Raw genomic sequence first — 22211 nt, 5'->3', positions numbered from 1 at the left:
TTGGCCAGATGGGTATATAAGTGGATAGACGGATGAAGGAATGAGACAGAAATTAAGAAATAAGGACGGGAGAGGAAGGAAGGGAGGGAGTGTAGGAGGGAGGAAGCAAAGGGAGGAAGCAAATTAAATCAGTGAATGAATGATGAATGGGTCATTAGCCAGAGGCTAGTTTTCAATCCTGGAAAAATCTGAGGAAAGGCTAAGCTCTAAATTCAACTTTTTTTTTGTTGTTGTTGATAAGTATTTGAAACTTCAGTGTTGATGGTTTTTAACCTCTTTCCCTGCCAGGGTTCCAAACCACTAAGATCCACTCTTTGCCGAACTCCTTGACCCTCTCACCCACTTGAGGCTCAATGCGCCTACACATCCAGGGCCCGGGAAACACAGCCGCATTCACTGGAATGGCAGGGCCCGCTGCCCTAACATTCACCTCCTTTTACACAACCCACCGCAGGAACCACGCACAACACATGGGATAAGCACTGGGCGTTGGGTTTCAAGCTCTGCCTGGATGGATCTTTCTCAGTGCTGGAACTAAATGGACAAACCCCTTACCCCCAGCACTCCCCAGTTTTCGGGGAGGGGGGTCATTTATTTTGCATAGAAGAACTGGGGTGCAGACCAGAGGTGTGGGGGTGTGGGGAGTGAGAAGATTCACCAGAGACAGAGTGGGGAGCAGAACAGGCGATTCTGGGCCTCTATGGTGGCACAAGAGGTTAAGTCTCAGCACTATCAAGCTATCTGCAGCCACTGCAGCATGAGTTCAATCCCTAGCCAGGGAGTGAACCCACATGGTGCAGCAGACCTCTCCTGACTTGCTCGCTGCTCCCCTCAGCAGCATACTTTAGTCTGCCTGTTCTGTTCCCCACTCTATCTCTGGTGAATCCTCTCAGCCCCCACACCTCTGCCTGTACCCCAGTTCTTATATGCATAAAGAAATAAATCTTTTTAAAAAAACACACGCAGGTGATTCTACTGAAATACACTACTGAGGGGAGTGGTGGGCGAGACAGGAGAGGTCTGTTGCACCATGTGGGTTAGCTCCTTGGTCGGGGGTGGGGGAGCTAACTCAGGCCCTAGTGATAGTGCTAAGACTTAAACCCCTGGACACGAGGGAAGTCTGGGGCAAAGCCTTTAAATGAAGAGGGCGGGCACTGAAAAAATGAGTCAGCATGAACCCAGCACTAGGAGAGGGGAGCTTTGAGGGTAGGGGCTCAAGTTGTATTGCCATACTGTGGTACCACTAAGAGGCAACAAGTAACTGTACCCCTTATTTGGCCATCACCAGTTGAAAGTCAGAGCATCCCTGAAAGTTTAGGAGCAGCCCCAACTCCAGAAGGCTTCTCCCAAACAGGAAAGTTTGGCATTCACTCCAGGCCCTTCAGAGTCCAGGTAGGGCAGTCACTGTTCTAGTCCCTTGCTGAGGCCAAGACTGAGACGGGGGGTAGGTGGGCAGAGAACAGAATGCTGACACTAAATCTGTGACTGGGCTGTCTCTTGAGAGAACAGGAAGGCCTGAGCAGCTGAACTTGGAGACCAGAGCGCCAGAGTGACTGGACTTTCCCCAGTCAGCAGGGAACAGTTGTCCAGTTTCCAGGTTTCAGGGAAGAAAAGAAGAGAGAGGCAAAGATAGTGTCCACACAGGGAGCCAGAGACCCCAGCGACCCCAGAGGAGTGAAGCACTGTAAAAAACAGGGTGGAGCTAAGGGTCAGGCTCTATGACCCCATACCTCACTGTCCCGGATAACGACTCTCCAGAACTCACTTCTCCCAAGGCTATCTGTCCATCACCACCAAGACATCAACCATCACTCACTGCTCTGCTGGAGCCAAGCAAGCAGTCTACCCAGCCTGGCTGACCCACCCTGGTGCTGGGGCCACTGGCTTCAGAAGAATCCCTGCCACACTCTCTCCAGTTCCTGCCTACCCCAGACTCCAGGGAGCCCCAGAAACCAGGTGACAGACTGCAGGCCTGATTCTTTGTTTGGGCACCCTCCCCTCCCCCACCCATGGCAGAGATCTCTGGACAGCCATTTGTTCTTCCCTGAGAAATTCCTCCTCCCTGACTTCGGGGAGCTGGCTGGCAAAGCCAGAGTGGAAAATCAGTGAAGCTAATGGTGTAGCAATGCAGAAGCCAGAGCCAAGAACACAGCCCTGGAGTGGCTCTGCTGCACTTGCCCAGTGTGGTCAAGTCGGACACGTGAGCACTCCTCCCTCACATTCTCTCACATGCAGAGAGCGCTGGGTCCTTCCTGCCCCCACCCATGCCCAGTTCTGATCAGCTCAGCCCTGGAACACTTGTGAACACACCCTTTTTCAAGGCACTCCAGTCACCTCTGGGGAGGAGAATCTGGAACAGAGTAGATCATCTGGGGGAACCCCGCATCTAAGCACCCTGCAGACTTTTGCAGACCCAAATCCTCCACCCTTGTTCTCAAGTGGGTCTTCCAACACTAAGTTTTGTTCCATGTAATTCCACTCGCCTTCTGGCAGAGGGTAAATCCAGTGAGAAGCAGAAGTAAACAGGTTTTTCACTGGTAGAAATTAGTTGAGCACAGGTGGGCTAAAGAGTGCTCCTACTTGTAAACGGGCAGCACCAGACGCTGCCCTCCAATCACCGTTTGGCTGTTGACAGTAGGACCACAGGTTGTTTGAGGCCGGTAGTGGAATACCCTTTGGTACCTGTTCGGGGGTTCTCTTTGCTGCAAGGCTGAAATGCATACCCCTTCGGGCAAAGGCAGCTACAGGATCCCTAGGAGGTTAAGGTGGGGTGGCCAGGACCCTACAACTTGAAGCTGAGGCAGTGTCACTCGCAGCCTCTCCCCCATGGGTGCAGGTTTCTGTGGAACACAAAGACAAAGCCTTGCTTTGTGAAGCCCGGCTTCCAGGGGGCTTGCAGCCAGAAATGGAAACGTGCGGCTTTTCCATTAAATGTAACCTCTCCCCCTTCAACTGGCCACCAGACTCCTTCAAATCTGGGTAGGTGGGAGGAGCTGTAAAACCCTAGCCCATTAAATCGCTTATTAGTTGCAGGTTTCTGAGCATGTAGGCAAAGTATTTTGAGACTGCAAATCTTATACTATCCCCCAATCATGGGATCTGTGGTGTTTAGCCCATGATATGGCTGAAAAGGGGGCAGCATCCCTACTCCCAACTGTATGAAGGGGTCTTACAAGCAGTTTTGGATTCCGTCACTTGATTTTTCCCGTCTTATTCCAAAAGACAGAAAAATACACAGAAACAACCCTCCTCAAGCTCCAAATGTCTTTCAAGTTGATGCTTATTTTTTGAAAAGGGCATTCTACCCCTCCATACATAACCCAGCTTCAGCCCATCCACAAGGGGCCCCCTAAATCCCCCCAAAGCCTGATCTGAAACAAGGGCAGCCTCTTCAATATCCAGAGTAAGAGAAGGGAAAGGAGAGGGAGGGAAGGAGGGGGACTGGTTTTCCTGGAACCCTTATTAAATCAACTTTCCAAGGACAGCCAGAAACTCCAGGCCCTCCCCATCCCTCAGGAGTATTTGCAGTCTGGGGGAGGGGCTCCCCAATCCCTCTCCTCCCAGTCACAGCAAAGCCTTTCTAAAGCAGAAAATCTCTCCATGTGAACAGGGTTTGGGTAATCTGTTTAAAACTTTCTGGGACAAATATTTTATATATACAGATGACAGTCTTTTTTGAGGACAACATTATTGAATAATCAACAGGCCCAAGTTTGGCTATCAGACAGCTCAGAAGGGTAAGTGATGTGAAGGTGCTACCTCGAAAGGGACCTACTCAACCAATAGTGAACTGGGACTTATTCTCCAAGTCCAGAGTGTTTCCACTTCTGTGCCCTAAGACTTCCCATGTCTACCTATGAAATAAGCCCTTCCCTGTGTGGTGTCTCCTGTGGGGTTCCAGGAAAAGGCACCCACACTGCCACTGATTACTCTGCTCACTGACTAGGTACTGGGCACTGTTTGAAGAGCACCGCACTGGTGTTCCCAGTGAATTCAGGGGCAGATGTTCATCATCAATTTTTTTTTTTTAAGATTTATTTATTTATACACATAAGAGCTGGGGTACAGGTCAGAGATGCGGGGGTGGAGGGAGGGGTGAGAGGATTCACCAGAGACAGAGTGGGGAGCAGAACAGGCAGACTGACTGAAATACACTGCTGAGGGGAGCAGCAGGTGAGCCAAGAGAAGTCTGCCTTGCTATGTGGGTCACCTCCCCAGCTGGGGATAGAACTTATGCTGCAGAGGATGAGGATTGTTCCACAGTGTGGTGCTTAACCCCTTGCGCTACCAGGGAGGCCCATCATCAATATATTTTTAGTTTTTTAAAAGATTTATTTATACAAGAACTGGGGTACAGGCTAGAGGCATGGGAGGGTGAGAGGATTCAACAGAGACAGAGTGGAGAGCAGAACAGGCAGACGGACTGAAATACACTGCTGAGGGGAACAGCGGGCGAGACAGGAGAGGTCTGCTGTGCCATGTGGGTATCTCCCTGCCGGGCTGGGAGTTGAACCCGCGCTGCAGAGGCTGCGAACAGCTTCACAGCACTGTGCTTAACACGCTGTGCCACCAGGGAGGCCCTCAATATATTTTAGAGACACAAAGAGAACCTTTCCTAACAGTAAACAGTCAGTAAGAAGTGGAGCCAAAATCAAAACCAAGGCAGTCCAGGGTAAGAGAGGTATACGGTATACAAATGTTCACAGGAATTTTTGTAATAACAGCCAAAATTGTTAACAACCCAAATGGCCAATAACTAGGTAAATGGATACACATTCACCATATTATTCCATTATATGACATTCTGGAATAGTTCATGAAACTAACCTACAGAGACAGTGAGCAGATCAGTGGATGCCTGAGGTTAGTGCTGCAAGGGGACTGACTGCAAAGGGGCAAGAGGGAGGGCCCAGGGAGATATCTTGATTCGTATGGAAGTTTCCGGAAATGTTACATTTATGAAAATGTGTTGAAATGTACACTTAAAATTAGTGTACATTACAGAATGTAAATTATACCTCAATGACACTTCTTTTTAAAAATGGCAGCCTAATTTCTGTCTTTACCACTACAGAGCCTCCTAACAGCCCGCCAGCTCTCCTACTCTCTCTCCCTCATGGAGCCTGTACTTTGTCCTCATCAAAATCATCACTCTGCAGCTCATCCTCCTACACTGCTGTAACTTCCTTTCCCCGTATAGAGTCACTTACCAGCAGCTTCAATGACAATACCCCATCCCCTCACTGCTGCCCCCCTGAAATTCCTAAAGCTTAAGCTTATACGTTGGGCACCCCTTCCTGCTTTTTAAGTCCCCAGGCTTGAGATCCATCCTTAGGCTGCAAAAGAGTTGGAGAAAGTTTAAAAAAGAAAAAAGTACCCTATGGGCTATTATAAATTTATATTCTCAAACCACATCCAAGCCCCCATTGCTTTAGAACTCCCTTATCAAAGTTTGTGGTGTAGGTGATGCGAATCTTCTCTGCTCCTCACCCAAGCCTCCCCCTAACTCATTCCCTTTTTCTCATCTCATCTTGCCTTTGTCTGCAGTCACCCAGAGTTGATGTCAAACCCTAACCCAAGGTTATTTCTACAGTGTCTCTACCATTTTTCCTTCCTTTATGACCTGTATGTCTCCCCTCCTGCCCACTTCATCGACACCCTTACTTCTAGCTAGAGATTCAAAGCAACTGTCCCACTTGTCTTTTTGGCAACAGCAATAGCAGCAGTAATAACTACTAACACTTTACCTGTAAGTGCTTTATCAGGATTATCTCCTCTAATCCTTTATTAATGGCCGCATTTTAAAGATGAGCAAACAAAGGCTCAGTTTGGTTGAAAATATGTCAAAGCAAGTAATGACGTCATTAAGTGATGGAAAAGGATTTGAATAGAGTCCCTCTCACTTGTTCCTCCCACCCACCCATATTCATCTGCCAGATCAATTTTCTAAAAGCTGGACCTGCTCAAAACTTTTCAAGAGTCCCAGTATCTACCCATTTAAGTATAGTTTCCTAGCAGGGAACAATGCTAACTTCTTCCAGCTTTTCCTACACTTATCTACTTGTTCTCTCTACAATTTATACACAACTCTGCTCACGCTCTTCCACCTAAAATGCCCTTCATACTCTTCTTCCAACCCCTGCCCACCCCTCTAGACACATCTTAGATGCTCCCTGCTCCTGTCTGCTTCTGTATTCCCACTGCATTTTGTTATGACTCCACTATGAGGTTTAAACAGTCTACCCTTATTTATTTATCTGTGCTCTCGTCTCCTCCTTCCCCTCCTCCTTCCCTCACAATGAACTGCTCATGGGTAGAGATGGTCTCTCACACTTTGGGTCTCCTGCATGCTCTAGCTCAGGTCTTACCTTCAGTTCTGTTACCAAATCCAACATTAACCTTTGGGCTCCAGCCAGTGCACTTCCTAAAAAGCCTCCCATACCCTCCCTTCTTCCTTCCCCATACAGTGTATCTCACTCATGCATCATTTAACAGGTCCTGACTGCTGAGATGACGGCCCTTTAAATGCAGCTATGTCACATGCACATCTGAGTATCTCGCCCACAGCCTTCCCACTCTCTTGATGAGACCACCACTGAGTTACAAGCCACACTACCCATTGGCAGCAGAAACACCCAAATATTATTTTTCAAAGACCCTCAAAAGCCAAGTATGCTGTACCTGTCATCTCTATGAAGTATTTTCATAATTTCAGCAAATTCTATGAGCAGTGGGACAAGTTGTTCCTGTTACCAATAACCTCTCTGAATTTCCAACATGCTGAGGTCTCCACCCAAGCCCTATAATGTGCCTTGGTTCTCAATTTCTTCAAAATCCCTCTGACAGTCTATATCCAAAGCAAATTGCTTAGTAGGCCTCCAAAGACAATGTCAAGGAAAGCAAATGGCAGGCATGGTCAGCCTTTATAGAACATATGTCTTTGGAACAAATCTTCTAGAAGTCAGAAGTCTTTTTTTTTTTTTTTTTTTTCTTTTGGTGGGACCCTCACTGGCGGCCGGGGAACCAACTGGCGCTGCAGAGGCTGCAGGCAGCCTCGTAGGCCAGCGCTCAACCACTGTGCCACCAGGGGAGGCCCTAGAAGTCAGAAGTCTTTATCAAGTTCCCACACCCCTCAACATTCCCCATAGTCTGACCAAGTACTAAGCCCAAATTCACTGACCACTTATTCCCCACTGCCTCAATAACTTCATTTTATGTATCATCTATTATAATAAGTTAGGGAGCTGGTTCTTGGATCCTAAGCAAAAGTTCTTTTTTCAGGGGAAAAAAAAAAAAAAAAAGATAAACCCACCCAGAGCAAATCATTCATTTTTAGTAAATGGGTATTATCAGCCTACACAACCCAAAATCTGATGAAGTTGATTATGTTTATAACCACACACCAGCCCAGGTATCTTGGGAATCTCTCCTATAGGAAAGGAGCCCTTGCTCCACCGAGGTTGGAGCCTTCCCAGTTGACCACATCACCTTTGGCCCAGCCCACCCTATTTCTCAGGGCCAGGAGTCCAAGCTGCCCCTCAGCCCCAGCCTTACCTTGTTCAGGCAAGGTTGGGGCCGGCCTGGCGGTGCAGCAGAATGTGGCTGTGACCAGCACAGCCCAGAAGAGGAGGCACTTCCAGCTCCACATCCCAGTTCTGCAGTTAGAGATTGGTGACAAGGCTCCACCCCTCCATGGAGACTCCGGCTTGAGCTCAATCCTCCCTTTGAAGCTGACTCTGGGAAAAAGGAAAACCAAAAGTTAGGAGGGATTGCAAGGTGGAGAGGGCTGGGGGTGGGGTGGGGGAGCAGGTAAAGCATGCCACCTAATCATACTGTTTGGAAGGGAGCTTGAAACAAGAACTTAGTCCTTCAGGCGCAAAGAAGAGAATTGTGGTGCTGCCCCATGGCTGAATTTGAGGTGAGAGGCCTTAATTAGCAAAGCAGTATTTTAATTCTGTCCTACAACTATTATTGAGTGTGGACTATGTGCAAGACTTGCTGGGAAAACTGTCAAGAAGTTCTGCAAGGCCTAAGTGCTGAGATTTTTTTTGTGTCAGAAAAGCATATCACTCACGAAAGTCCCAGATAGTTCTGTCACTTCATGGGCAAGGGCTTCTGAGAGTGTGGAGGAACTGAGGTGAGTAAAGTATGCCAATGGCTCCCTCTAGGGCAAACCAACCCCTCTGGTGAGGAATAGAGATGGACAAGGAACAAGCCAAGAGCAAGGAAATAGTCATATAAGCATCTGAACCTCGCTGGACCTAAGCACTGAGAAAGTTGAATGAATGTATCTCCAGGGTCCTTTCTTCTTTTTTTTCTAGAACTGTCTGCAGCACTTATATCTTGGGTTCTTCCAGCTTCCCTCACTGACAGTACACAGCTCTCACCAAGTACTTAAAAGGGGCTTCAGGATGCAGAACCACAAGGTAGAACCAATTCTCTTACCCAGTATCAAAGGGGTGATTGCTGATATCATACAGAAATGAATACAGAAGTGGGGACTCCAAGGTCCCTTGAAAGGGCTGACTCCCTGGTGGCTCCTGCCAGTCCCAGTTAAAACACAGGCTGCCACCCTTCACCCTTCTCAGGTCCGGAAGCTCTACCACCCAGACAACTTCCTAGGGGCTTAAGAAACAACAGATTGTCGCTAAACATTTACCAAGTGACAAGACTTTCTGGGGACTTCTTGTGCTATGTGGGGATGACCATGTCTGTTCTCCAGGTGGCTTTTGTCCTAAATACTCCAGGGAACCCTTCGAGTTATTCTGAGAATCCACTTCCCCGGAACATGCCCTAAAGTGGTGCTTCAGTCCCCTCTCCCCCTGAGCCAGACAGGGCCCCTCATGAGTGAGTCAGTCCAGGCTGGCAGAACCCCCCCCCCTGGATTCTTGGCTTCCTTCACATGTGCTTGCCAGTGGGAGTACACGTACATTGCTCCCTCCCAAGGTTCTACTAAAATTTCTTAATGACTTCAAGTCAAAGGAGAAATAAACATTTCTTTTATTTTTCTAAGTTTAGGAAAGGGACTAGAAACTGAACAGAACAAATATTTACTGAATACCTACTACCTACCGAGCATGAACTAGGTAAAACTTGTTAACTATAAAACTTCATTTATTTCTCACTATAAATTAGGGGGGGACAGGAATTATTATTCTCCTTTAAAGCAATGGGGAAGCAGAAACTCAAGGGAGTTCATTCTTTTGCCCAAGGACACACCGCCGGTAAGCAGCTACACCAGTACTCTCATGGCCTGGGGTTTGGGGTGCCAGGGGACAGAGCAGAGGAAGCAAATGAGGGGGGGTGATCAAATCTGGCTCTATCTGATGGAAACTCTCCACAAAGGGCATCCCTGTACCATAAAAGAACACCCAGGTAGGTAAGGACAGATCCAAGGTAAGCCTGGGAATAGGAGAACCTCCATTTTCACTTCCTCTGCTGGAAAGAAAAACCCTCAGAAGCTGCCAGATAGGACAAAGGACAGTGAATGATCCCTGGCCAGAGACAGAAGCTACACTTGCCAGAGACCCTCTCTAAACCATAATCCACATCTACAGGATGCAGGCCTGTGATCCAAAGGTACGCCTGATAAGAATGTAAGTCCTAAGGAACTGCCAGAATAATGAAAGAATTTTCAGTATCCAAAGGAAAGGGGTGGTGTCACTTCTAGATAGTTAATCTTGTTTTCAAATAGAGCAGCAGGCACTACTAGGCTACTACTCCTAAAAAGCCTGCCCGTCCATCATAGGTGGGAGCTGGTTGCAGGCTCTGTCAACAAAACATTTCAAACTAATCTGCATGGCAGCTTCTTTGCAAGTCTCCTGGGCCTCAAGCCCCACATCTGTAAAACAAAGAATGTTAAGAAAACCCAGTCTCCTGGGTACCAACTCTCGGAATGAGAAGAGAAATGGGCACATATCCCACTTCACAAATCTGCAGCTAACACAGTGACGCAAACCACTATTCCACATGCTGTCTAGGACTCTAGGGACGGCCACCTCTTCCTACCCCTCACATTCTTCCCATTTTATTAATTTTTTAAAAAAGATTTATTTATGCATACAAGAACTGGAGTGCAGGCCAGAGGTGTGGGGGATGAGAGGACTCACCAGAGACAGAATGGGGAACAGAACAGGCGGATTCACTGAAATACATTGCTGAGGGGAGCAGCGGGCTAGACTGGAGAGGTCTGCTGCGACATATGGGTGTCTCCTTGGCCAGGGATCGAACTCATGCTGCAGATAGCTTCACAGTGCTGTGTCTTAACCCCTTGAGCCACCAGGGAGCCACCTCCCCCCCCCCCCATTTTACTAATTAATGAATTCTTAAAATCCCTTGGGACCAGTCTCCTTCCTTCACTGCTTCACAGATGTGACCTGTAGCCTCACAGGTGTACACAGCAGGATCCTCAGAGACCCTGCAGCTGTTCCACCTCAGCCTCTTCCATTCACTCAGGTCCCCTGGGACTCAAAGTCCAACTCCACCTGGGTGCAGAAGTCTTCACTAGGGGATCCAGACACAACATCTCAGTTTTCCCACTTGTCAGAGGGGGCCTACATCACAGGTGGCTGAGAATGAAATGGGCAGCATGGTTTGGTGCCTGCTCCCCTCTCTAAGCACTAATCCAGTGTCAGATGGGATCACGTCTGGAGAGCAAGCAGGGCTGAACAACAAGACCTCACATTTCTCCCAAAGTCAAAGAGTAAAGATTCCATGGCCTTCCAACTGCCACGTCAGGAAAACTAGCTGATGTGATTTAGGGCAAGTCTTTTTCTTTCTTTCCTTTTTTTTTTTTTTTTTAAAGATTTATTTATTTTTATATAAGAGCTGGAATACAGGCCAGAGGTATGGGAGGGTGAAAGGATTCACCAGAGACAGAGCAGGGAGCAGAACAGGCAGACGAGAGAAATATACTGCTGAGGGGAGCAGCGGGCATGACAGGGGAGGTCTGCTGAACCAAACCGGATTCATCTCGGCTGGCAGGCCTGATCAAACCCACACTGCTGAGGCTGCGGACAGTTTCACAGCGTAGCGCTCAACCCGCTGCACCACCAAGGAAGCCCAGGGCAAATCTTTTTTCTTTCTGCTTTCTGGTAAAAGTAATAAATTCTTGGGCCTCCCCGGTGGCGCAGTGGTTGTGCGCTGGGTTGCGAAGCTGCCCGCAGCCTCTGCGGTGCCGGTTCGATCCCCGGCTGCTCCCCGGCCACCGGAGGAGGGTCCCACATGGCGCGCAGACCTCTCCTGCCGCCCGCTGCTCCCCTCAGCAGTGTACTTCGGTCCTTCTGCCTGCTCTGCTCCCTGCTCTGGCTCTGGTGAATTCTCTCACCCTCCCGCGCTTCTGACTGTACCCAGTGCATGTATAAACGAAACAGACGAACAAACAAATAAATAAATAAAAACATGCCTCTATAAAAGAAAAAAAAAAAAAGTAATAAATTCTTGCCCTTCCATTTGTGACCCCTGTCACCCTAGGACAGTCACTTAATCTTTCTGAATCTGTTTTCTCACTTGTCAAAGGGGAAAAAACTATTTGAGCAGGTAGTTATGAGGATCAAATGGGCAGCATGGATAAAAGTTTTGGCTGTTCCTAGTTCACACTCCCAGGAGATCTTGGTAACTGATGGCAGGAGGATCAAACTTACCACCTTTACAAAGGTGTTTGTCACTATTCATTTTCAAACTGTAGCCCCTAGACAGAGCTGGTGCATTTGGTGTCCCCTAACCAATCCAGCTCTGAGTGCGTAAAATGTGACTAGTGTGAAGTAGGATGTACTAGAAATGATTTTGAAAATTTGTTATAACAATGTAAAATCTTACTAATAAATTTTGTATTGACCACATGTTCAACTGATAATATTTTAGATGTATGGGGTTAAAGCAAATATATTATTAAAATTTTTTAAAAATGAATTCATCAATAAAACGTGAATTTTACCTGTTTCTATTTATTTACATTTAAACAGAGCTACCAGAAAATCTAAGATTCCATGTGGCCGGATGGTACACATGCAGGCAACCCCCATGCCCTGCCCTAGTGTCTCTTTTCTGTCCTTCTCCCATGTCCAACAAGACAAGCTTTGCTACTCTGAGCCCTGCTGAAAAAGGCACCTCCTCCCACAAGTCTTAGTTGGGCCATCGAGCCCAACTTCATTCCTCTGAATTTCCAAGACACGTTCTTAGGCCCTCTCTCTCGTGCAGCACTTCGTTTATCTCATGATTGTGGCTTAGTCTCTCCCTTCTCTCCCCTCCTTGTGGGATCACAGATTCCCTTAGAGCCGTGCCTATGTCCAACTTTTGTTAATACCTACAGCACCTAACATCCTAACATGCACACCGCAGATGTGGACACATTTGTTAACTGGGTAAACAAGTGAGTAAAAGACAGACTGATTGAAAAGAAATGGACACAGATATTCTTGCAGAAAGGTTAGGAAAGAAATACTCAAGTACTCCTTGTTAGCCAGCCAAGTACTATTCCAAAGCATAGCAACTAGGACATTTTCTAAACACCTTGATTCCTCAGAATTAAGGCAGTAACTCCATTACATGAGAATAAGACTTTTTCACAAAAATGATCACATTCCCAAAAGGGAACATTCTTTACTCACTGTTGAAAATGGCAGGGCAAGTACTTAATAAACATTTGGGGAGGGAAAAAAAGTTATGCAGCTCAGTTTTTAATATTTTATTTGGTCCAAAGGAAATGCTAATTTTTAAATTTTGAGTGTCTGTCCTTGGGAGTGAGATGTATAAAAAATTTGTAACAATAAATGACACACTAACTGCTCCACCATAATCTAGGGGACCCTGCTGTCCAAGGCAGGATGGACTAGTGGAACACCACCATTCTCTTGAGTTGTTCAAGAGGTCTATTTACCTGTGGGGGGAGGTGGGCGAGAAAAACAGTTTCTTTAACTGCAGGGCGCAATGGTGGTGGGGAGAGAATTTCTGTTATCAACCTTAAGTGGAAAAGCAAATATCTTGGCCCAACTCTGATGTTTAATCTTCTTTGGAAACTCCAGAATCTTCTCTAAAGCTCGACTTCACGGCTCGCAACAATCCTTGGAGCATTCGGACTTTTTGCTAAGCTCTTGGGAAGATAAATTCAAGGCAAATTCCCCAAGAGGAAATTAAACTCATCTTAAAAGATGTGAGGCCTTTTCAGAACAAGACATTTGAATTAGTTCTCTCTACTGTCTTTTCCTTCAGCAGCAAAAGACTCAAACTCCTAAGAAGCTCTTAACTAACAGCCATTTTGATGAAAGATTTAAAAATGGAGGCCAGAAGAAAGCATTCAGAGAAGCTGGCTGCTAAAACCCAAAGCTCAGGGGAGCAAATCTCCTATTTTAGGAGTCATGTTTCAGGTCAATGGCCCAAACAAACAGAAAGCATATAACTAAAAGGCAAAACTCAAGGCCTTTCCTTGGTTTCCAAGACTGAAGAAGTGTGACTCTATTCAATGCTCAATGCTGAATCTTCCTGCCCTCTGGAGTCCACCAGGAGTAAAGCTAGACACTGTACTCTAACCTTCTCCCTCCACAGGGGTGGCCCAAAAGCACCTGCTATGTTCCTGGCTCCATTTTTTCATTGCTTTTGCTTCACTTCAGAGTGCCTTACAGAACACTTCCTAACATTCTCCAGGGCTAGAGGCCAAGGATAAGAAGTACCCAAGACTGTCTACTTTGGAACCGAAGCAAGTGGTACCCCAATCCCATCTGTGAAAAATGCCTCAAAAAATGGACAATTCTACAGGCATAGTAAAAAGCAAGGAGTGCAAGCACACAAGTCTGGTGGCTCTCCATTCATGGGGCCTCTTTTAAAAGCTGACACTCCACTATGATTAAGAGTAAATGCAACAGATATTTCAAGGAGCTCCCTTCAGATGCAGAACACAACTACCCCAGCTGGAGCCAGGCCCCAGCAACCTCCTGGTCCCCAAACACCCCGTGCCTGCCTTGCGGGGATTGGTGGTGGTGGGGTGGTCCAGCAGCAGCCCTGGAGCTTCTCCCTACCAAAATGTGGGGGTGAGGGGATATGTAAACAAATCATTAGGGAGTCAGACCATCAGGACAGACAGTCGGCGATGGCTCTCCCCTCCCTCCGTCACTGAAAGAAAGGGAGATGACCCAGGCTTGGGGGTAGTTAGCCAGACGAGGCATATCCCACGGGGTCCTGCTACTTAGCTTTCAAACAAGCGCAAAAAGGAAACGGTGGCCTGTGCCAAAGGGGAAAATGGCCACTTTGTGCTAAACAGTCTCAAGGCTAAGGTCTACCATTTAGAGGGTATTCCAAAAAAAGCGCTGGTCCGGAGGTGCAAAGGGCAGGGCACATCTGCAGAGGAAATAGTCACCTTAATTACCATGTCTAGGGAAAGTGCGATTTCATTACAGCCTCCAAAACTACCGCCCAAAGAAGGAAAGCAGAGAAGTGTTTTCAATTTGAAAGAGACTGGAAAGGAGAGGGTGAGAGCGACCCAACTCTACCCATCCTCCCGCAACTTTGGACCAGAAGGTGTTTTCCCACCTCAAAGGATATGACCATAGCCCGTCCCCAAGCCAAGCTCCGTTTTCAAACCTGTAGCCGTTACTTAAATGGCAACATGTCCCACGGTAGTTTCCGGCGCTGCAGCCCAAATAACTCCTTAAAAAACGCGCAGGGAGCGCCTGCGGCAGCAGCGGCGCACCCCCTCCCCCGCCCCACGCAACGTCCCCGGGCTCGGGCCAAGGAGGGTGGAAAGGGGACGCATGACGCCACCGCGGGGCGGCCCCAGACCGGACGGCGGGCCTCAGACGGAGTCAGATGCTCCGGCTGCTCCAGCTGTAACTCAGGGGGGCAGAAAGGCCAGGCTTTGGTTCCAGAAATTTCCGTCTGGGCCAGTTCTGGGTCAGACCCGGGGCCCAAGAGGCCACTTCCAGCAGAACGGTTGGAAAATGCCACCCCCTAAAACCTCGGCCCCATCTCCAGCTGTGCCTCTTTTCTGCACAATCTGGAAAGAAGCAACAACCATCAGCTCCTACATAACTTGGGATCCAGGGTAACTTTCCTTTCTCCCCAAATCCCAAAGCCTCATCTCCAAGGCTCCAATCTAAAAGCGAGAGGTGGTCCTTCAGGACAAGTTTCAAAATCCCAGTTTTAATTTGGGGTAGGGGGAAGGGAGGAGGATGTTAATAATGTGGCTGCGGTGTACCCGTGTGGGGTGAAACGGAACCAGATGCGGCTGATACATCTGGAAAATGGGGGAGGGGGGTGTTGGGAGAGAAAGACGCCGCAGAAAAATCTAAATGGGTTAATAGCTCCTGGGCCTAGAAAGGAGAAGCAGGAGTCACCCCACCCTCCAAAAAGGTGTCTTGACTGCCTTCATAGGATGGTGCTAAATGAACTCTGTCTACAACGTCAATAAATTCCTCTGCAAATAAGGGTCAGCCTCTCTTCTCCCAACCCCAAACATAACGGGAGGGAGGAGCGGGGTGGGGGGCAGAGAGGGGTCTGGGCCCCATAAGCAACAAGCAGAGCTGCCGAGTGAACCGCACCGGACAAAACCCTCATCCCTTCCCCCACCATCTAGAGCCTCCTAGGAACTGAACGTTCTTCACCCCCCACCCCCATAATGGGGCTTAACATCACACCCCCCTTCCCCAAACTTCCGACCCTTTCCTTTCCGAGATAGACAAAGTAAAAGATAAGTCCCTCTGGAAAAGGGAATTCCTTTCTGACTCTCAGCCTGAGCAGATTCAGCCATTTGGTGACGACATCTCCTTAAAACCTATTCGAAGAGAATCTAACCTAACCCTCTACTTCCTTCGCTCCTCATGACCCCCCATCCCCACCCCCCACCCCCCACCCCGATCCCTGAGTTTCCCGGAGGTGGGGAAAGACTGGGAAATGCCCCCCGCATTTTGAGAGTTCCACCCAAAGCTACCTGCTGAATTGGGGTGAGTCCCCAAGAGTAGATTAAAAAGATTGGAGTGAGTGCCACACACACACACACACACACACACACACACACACCCCACTTCGAAGCCCACTCCCGGCTCCTCCTGGTCTGAAGACACCGAGGCCGCTGCCGCCTTCGCCCCGGCCCTGTCCCCTCCCGGGACTCACCGCGCGCCGCCGCCAGCTCCCCGGCTCCCCGGCTCCCCGGCTCCCCGGCTCCCCAGCGGAGTTGGCGGAAAAGTTGGGCGGCAGGAGAAGCGGCAAGACCAGCGCTGGGAGGGGGCGCAGAAGACAACGCGAGCGGAGGGAAGGGAGGGGGGAGACAAAAGGGGGGCGCAGAGCGTCGGGGAGGGAGTCGGGAGGTGGAGGGGGGCGGGTAACCAGGGAGGCGCCGGACCCGACAGGGCTGCGGCAGGGGAAGCGCGCAGCCGGGAGGCTCCAGCGCCGGGGGCCGCTCGGGACGCCAAGCCCGCCCCGGATCTGGGGGCGCCGCGGCTCTTACCTCGCTTGGCGCTGCGATTCCGCCTCTGGAGAGTCCGCCGTGGCTCGAGCCGGCGGGCGGGCGCCCGCGTCCCCGGCTCCGGCCCGCCGCCACCCGGCTCCACTCGGATTCTAGCGGGGCTGCGAGAGCCCCGCGGCCGGCGCTCGACTCCCGGTGGCGCTCGGGGTTCGGCGCCTCCAGCCCGGGCGGGAACAATGGAGCCGAAGCTGGTGCCCCGGAGGCGGGGCGGGGGGAGGGCTCCCGTCCGCCGCCCGGGGTCTCCAGACCCTGTGGCCCCCCCGCTCCAGAACCGGGCGGCGGCGCCTCAAGCTTCTAGTCGACTGGACTCCATCGTGCTGGGGGGTCCCCGGCGCCTCGGCGTGTCCGACTGCAGCGCTGGCACCGTGCGCCCGCGGGGCGCCCCTCGGACCGGAGAAAAGTCCCGGGTCTCCGCGGCTCTTCCAGCTGCGGCGCGCGCTCGCGGCCGGGGAAGGCGAGGTCGCCGCAATGCGCTAAGCAGAATCTCAGTCCGGTCCCGACGCGGCCGCCCTGCTCCAGGCACAGCCGGGGCGCCTCCGCGCGCTGCCGCCGGACCGGGGGACGGGTCCCGCTCGCCGCCGCCCGCCGCCGAGGCCACCGCACTAGTGCCCGCAGGAGCGCTCCGAGCGCTGTGCGCCGGCGAGGCGCGAGGACTCGCGCTCACTCCCACCCGCCCGGGCCCTCCCCCGCCTCCTCCCCCTGCAGCTGCCTGCTGGGCCTTGTAGTTCCCGAGCCGCGGCCCGGAGAAGCCGGGAGAGGGCTGAAGTGCCCGGCGCTCAGCCGCTCCTTTCGGGAGGTCTGGTCCCCCTGGGCGCGCGTGCCCCTCAGGGTTACCTCCTGGGAGGCGCCGGAATTTCAGTCCCGGGCAGATTAGCAGATTGGGGGGTGAAGTAGGGAAAAGCCGTGGCCCTGAGATTGCACGCGGTAACGTGGACTTCAGCGTCTATGTGGCTTGGGGGAATTGATTTTCTCACGCTGAATCTCAGTTTTCTGGTCTGTAAAGGGGGGGGGGGGGTGACAGTACTTTGCATATAGAGTTGAGGATTATATGAAGGCCCAGCACTTAGTTAACACTCAATAAATACAAGATGATTTTATCCATGAGAAGATGGACACCACCCTCCCCCTTCCCAGATCTTCCCCTTCCATCTCAATTTTTCCAGCCCTGGAGTTTAGGTTTTGAGGGCCACAGGTAGCCAGGCACTGTAAAGTCTAGGGAACCATTCTTGGCCTCCAGAAGTCTCCAGCCTGCAGGGAATGGTTAAGAAGCAAAGAGCGTGATGGGAGCTGGGCATTGTTATTTGCCTGGAAATTAACCAGAGCCTACCAAAGTGGCCAAGAAGTCCTTTTTTTTTAGGTCTTTCCACAGGTCCTTCCACAGAGTGCTTTAGTCTAGTGATACCTTAATCCAAATGAACATGAGTCCTGTGGGGGATCGACTGAAAAACACAAAATAGTGGACCTACTCAGATTTAGGAATCAGGCTGTCTCAGGAAAGAGTCGAGAATGTATATTTGTTCTAAGGTTCCCATGAGACCTTAAAGGTGAGGTGAGACCAGGTTGGGGCCACCGGTAAGAGGAAATATAAGCCACACTAGTTTTGAAGGACAAGCCCTTTCTGGTCCCCCAGTTAGGACCTGTATTTTGGACAAGTCATGTGATTGAAAAATGGGGACTTGTTTACCTATCACTCTCCAGTTGCTTGGGACTCCCTCACAAGGTTGAGGATCAAATAAAATAACGCATGTCTAGTGCACCAAAAGTGCTAGACAAATAGAAGTCACTATGTCAGTTAATGGTAGGGTATGTTCTCCACATCCACACTGAGGGTCATCTGATGTGGGATGCATGAATACTGAAGAAGATTATGCCACTCCCCAACTTAAGGAGTGTCTTAAGTTAGTTCTTTATTTGACCATCAGTGCAAGAATAGTGAATAGCAGGATCTCAGTAAATGTCTGTTGACTGAAGAGTAAATATTAAATGAATATTTGAAGTGCAAATGAGCAAATTAAAGTGAAGTAGAAAGTGTGAATAAATGAACTTCTGCCATTTTAAAATAGCATTATTCCCCTACAAGTCTCTCTCTCTACCTTTCAGCCCTTCAGCTCCTCCTCCTCTCTGTTTTATCCTCTGTTTATCCTCCCCTCAAAGCTGCCTCCATATCAGGTTATCTTCGATTAAAATAATGTTCATTTGAGGCCCACAAGAAGGCGCAACTCACTTGGCTCTCCCTTGGAGAGCTCTTCCTTGCCAATCTCAGCCCTGTCAGTCTCTGGAACTCCTATTGACCTCAATTTGAGGCTTAACATAGCTTTGTTAGTTGTCTCTCTCATTCTTTTTCTCTAGCTAACTTCTAAACTGTTCTAGGGCAAGGATCCTATCTACATATCTGATCTCACGCAGGACGCCACTCACAGGTGTTTTGTCCATGCATCTTGTTGATGGATGGACTTGATGAGGGTAACTAGCATATGGGACCAGAGGAAGACATACAACAGAAGGCAATATGACTGGGAAGATTAGTCACGGAAAATTCAGCACTTAATTTTAACACCCAACTACTTCCTCATTTTATCACTACTAAAAGAGGACATACCACCCTTCCTCTCTATGATTCTTTTAAGACAGGAGTTTTAAATCTAGCTTTTTAATCTTTTGATTTGGAACTATGGTAGACATAGTTTGAACCCAAAAGAAGAAGCTGAAGAATATGTCCTTGATTTAAGCAGAAAGAAAATGACCCCAGTGCTGTTGACATCAAGGGCGTAGACCTGCTGTTGAACATACTTCTCTGTAGATTTAGCAAGAAACCAAAATGAAAGCAAGCGGCCAACTTCATAGCTCCCTCTCACCCAGTTTTCAGGGAAACAGCCAGAGGCAGTGTGTAATAGGGAAGGTGAGAAACCCAGACACCGAATGGGCCATCCACAGACCACAGACTTGGCTCCTGAATAATTGAGAGCCGGCTGCTTTTATCCTCCCAGTCAGCTCTCCTTCCGTGCTTCTCCTTCCCCTCCTCTTCCCGAAATGCAGACCCTCCACTCCAGGACAGCCCCCAGGAGGAGGGCTCCCCAGTGGAGAGAGAGCGCATCTCCAGTGTAGCCCTGAGCAGCTCCTGGCAACAGGGTCGGAGACTGTCCTGCCTGCTTCTGTCCTGCTCTGAGGACTTCTGGCACCTTGCCGCCCCACACAGAAATGTTATCTTCCCTCAGAGATAACAAAGAGCTGGGAGGGTCAGGGAGGATTTGTAGGCCCCTTGCCCTGCCAGCTAGATGTCTGAAGGGGAGACAAAGGCCCTTACGCTCCAGGATTTGATAACCAGTTGGGGGCCTGTTGCCTCATGGAGCAGTGGGAGGAGGGAACTGGTGCCGAATGAAAGAGAGGGAAACAGAGCTCTCCCTAAAGCCCCATCATTTCTCTTTGTTTGAAACACTGCAGAAAATCCCTTCCCTCTTCCTCCAGCCACTTGTGTCCTCAGAGTTCACCCAGAAAGGAACTTCTCCCTGTGCTACTTCCCTAGCGCTCCTTTGCTCTATCTGAGTCTACTGATTTCAGGGCTCAGCTGTTCCCACAGGCAGCAACACCCCTACCACACTGGGGTGGTACTACAAAGTTAACACCTCCCTGTTATAGAAAGGGGGTGAGGGGAGAAGGAGGCCTCATATATACTGACTTTAAATTTGGTCCTGGCGCTGCCCCAGGGCCTTTGGGAGTCCCTCTCAGAGGCTTGATGCTGACTGAGCACTGGTCCTGGAGGGGATCCAGAGGAGGGAACTGACTGGGTTTTCCTTACAGAGTGGCTGTTCACAGGTCCCTGGGAGCAGGTGGGAAACCAAGCCTTTTGCCCCAGGCCCCCGGAGTTAGGGAACAGCAGTCAGTTACCATCTGGCTGCCATTTGGTGACCCCTGGCTGTTCTCAGCACAACTTCAGCATATCAAGGAAGGGAGGGTCTTATTTGGCTCAGTGTTTTTGTAAATAGCATTTCACTCTCTTACCAACTGGGAGTGGGAAGGGAGCTGACAGTAGTGCCAGCTCAGCTTGTGGGCTCAATGTATGCATTGAGCATAGAGGGTGGGGTACTGCTTATGAGATGAGCACTGGACTGGGCACAGTGGGTCTGAAGAACAAAGAGATGAGGCTCAGTCTCTGGGAGGAGCTCACAACCATTTGGGGGAGACCAAACATTATAAGTAGTGTCATACCAGGGGTACCTGCAAGTTGTCTGGAGAGTAGAAACCAGGAAAGGAGACCACTTGGTGAATGTGATGCCTAAATCTAAAACCATGAACAACATGTGAAAATCTGCACACTCTTCTGGGATACTCGAGGAAAGCAAGGCTGGAGAGTACAGAGGGCTGGGGTGGGGGGGAGCAGGAGGGTGGTGGTGGTGGGAGGATACTTTGAAGGTTCTGTATTATCTTGATCTGAAGGGATGAACATAACCTCTGGGCTCAAACAGATCTGGAGGTTGGTCCTTATTTGGCCACTTCTTTCTGACCTTGATCTTGGACAAGTCCCTTAACTATCCATTTCTTCACTGATAAAATAAATAATATTTTATGCCATGTGGGTCATAAAATAAAGATAACAATAGTATGTGTTTTTCGCAGCACTATTTAAAGGGTCAAATGAGGGGCCTCTCTAGTGGCGCAAGGGGTTAAGTCTCAGTAGTATGAAGATAGCAGCTACTGCAGCACAAGTTCAAGTCCTGGCCAGGGAGCTACCCACATGGCGCAGCAGACCTCTCCTGTCTCACCCGCTGCTCCCCTCAGCAGTGTATTTCAATCTGCCTGTTCTGCTCTCCACTCTGTCTCTCATGAATCCTCTCAGACCCACCCCTCACCCCCACACCGCTGGTCTACACCCCAGCTCTTGTATGCATAAATAAATAAAATAAATCTTTTTTTTAAAAGAAAGGATTAAATGAGTTCATCATGCATGTAAAGCACTTGACACATAGTATGTACTCAAAGGGTAGTTGTTATATTTTAGCCAAGGAACACTCCATTGTCTAAAGACGCTATTTTTGTTGCCTATTTTCTAGGTTTTTTTTTTTTTTTCATAGTGTTGCTATCCATTCACCATCACCATCCTTCAGAATCTCTGTCTCCCAAGACCAGTTGCAGAAAAGGATATCTTTTCCTCATTAATTTCTTCCTTCCTTGCTGTTATGCAATCTCCCTGCCCCCCCCTTTCCCCTTGCCCCCCAAGACAAGAAACCCTTTTTGTGATAGGTTTTACTGTGAAATCAAAAGAAAACCACAAGACCACAAATGGAGAAGCTAACAAGGCTTATAAAACCCCAGCGGATCCTAACAACCATGGTCCCTGGTCTAGATTTCAGACTCCCTTCAAAATGCTCATTGCCGACTAGCAGGCCTTCTTTTGTCCATTTAATTTGGAGCTCCCAAAACTCTTCTTTCTGGCCCCCACTTACAAGTCTTCTCCCAGTAAAAATCACTCATCCAAAGTACTGTGCTGGGGACTGGGAGGTGGCAGTGGTGGTAGGAGCAGAACAGTGAACTATTTGCATTTCTGAGGTCTCCCCAGGATAGAGGACCTGGTTCTTTAGGCTGCTGCCCTGCTAGGGGCAAAGATCAAAGTTTCAGAGTTAGACTGGGATTCTTGAGGACTCAACTTTGAAGTGGATTTCATCCAAGGATATGCTAACAAAGGTGCAGATGACTTCTCCTGGGTTATCACAAACTTGTGGTGATACAAGGATGGACCATATCAGAGATAAAAAGAATTTAA

The 22211-nt window shown here is 49.3% G+C and overlaps 1 protein-coding gene across 5 annotated transcripts in view; it reads right to left on the bottom strand.

Moving 5' to 3' along the window:
* The window catches only part of FGFR1 (fibroblast growth factor receptor 1), a gene marked incomplete at both ends in the record, with an annotated part of 38289 nt that extends 30641 nt beyond the window's left edge, over positions 1-7648 (bottom strand). For 4 of the 5 annotated variants that reach the window (XM_084232458.1, XM_084232459.1, XM_084232460.1 and 1 more), the window contains one exon: positions 7555-7648. In XM_084232458.1, coding sequence (XP_084088584.1) covers positions 7555-7648 — 94 coding nt within the window. Of the gene's footprint in view, positions 1-7537 lie in introns of all 5 variants that reach the window. The other variant, XM_084232457.1, reaches the window with a different exon arrangement.
* Between the last annotated feature and the right edge of the window lie 14563 nt (positions 7649-22211).

Source organism: Talpa europaea (genome assembly GCF_964194135.1).
Source record: "Talpa europaea genome assembly, chromosome: 4".
In the NCBI taxonomy this organism is placed as follows: domain Eukaryota; kingdom Metazoa; phylum Chordata; class Mammalia; order Eulipotyphla; family Talpidae; genus Talpa; species Talpa europaea.
Note: the sequence above shows the minus strand (reverse complement) of the source record. Positions and strands in the feature narration are given on the sequence as shown.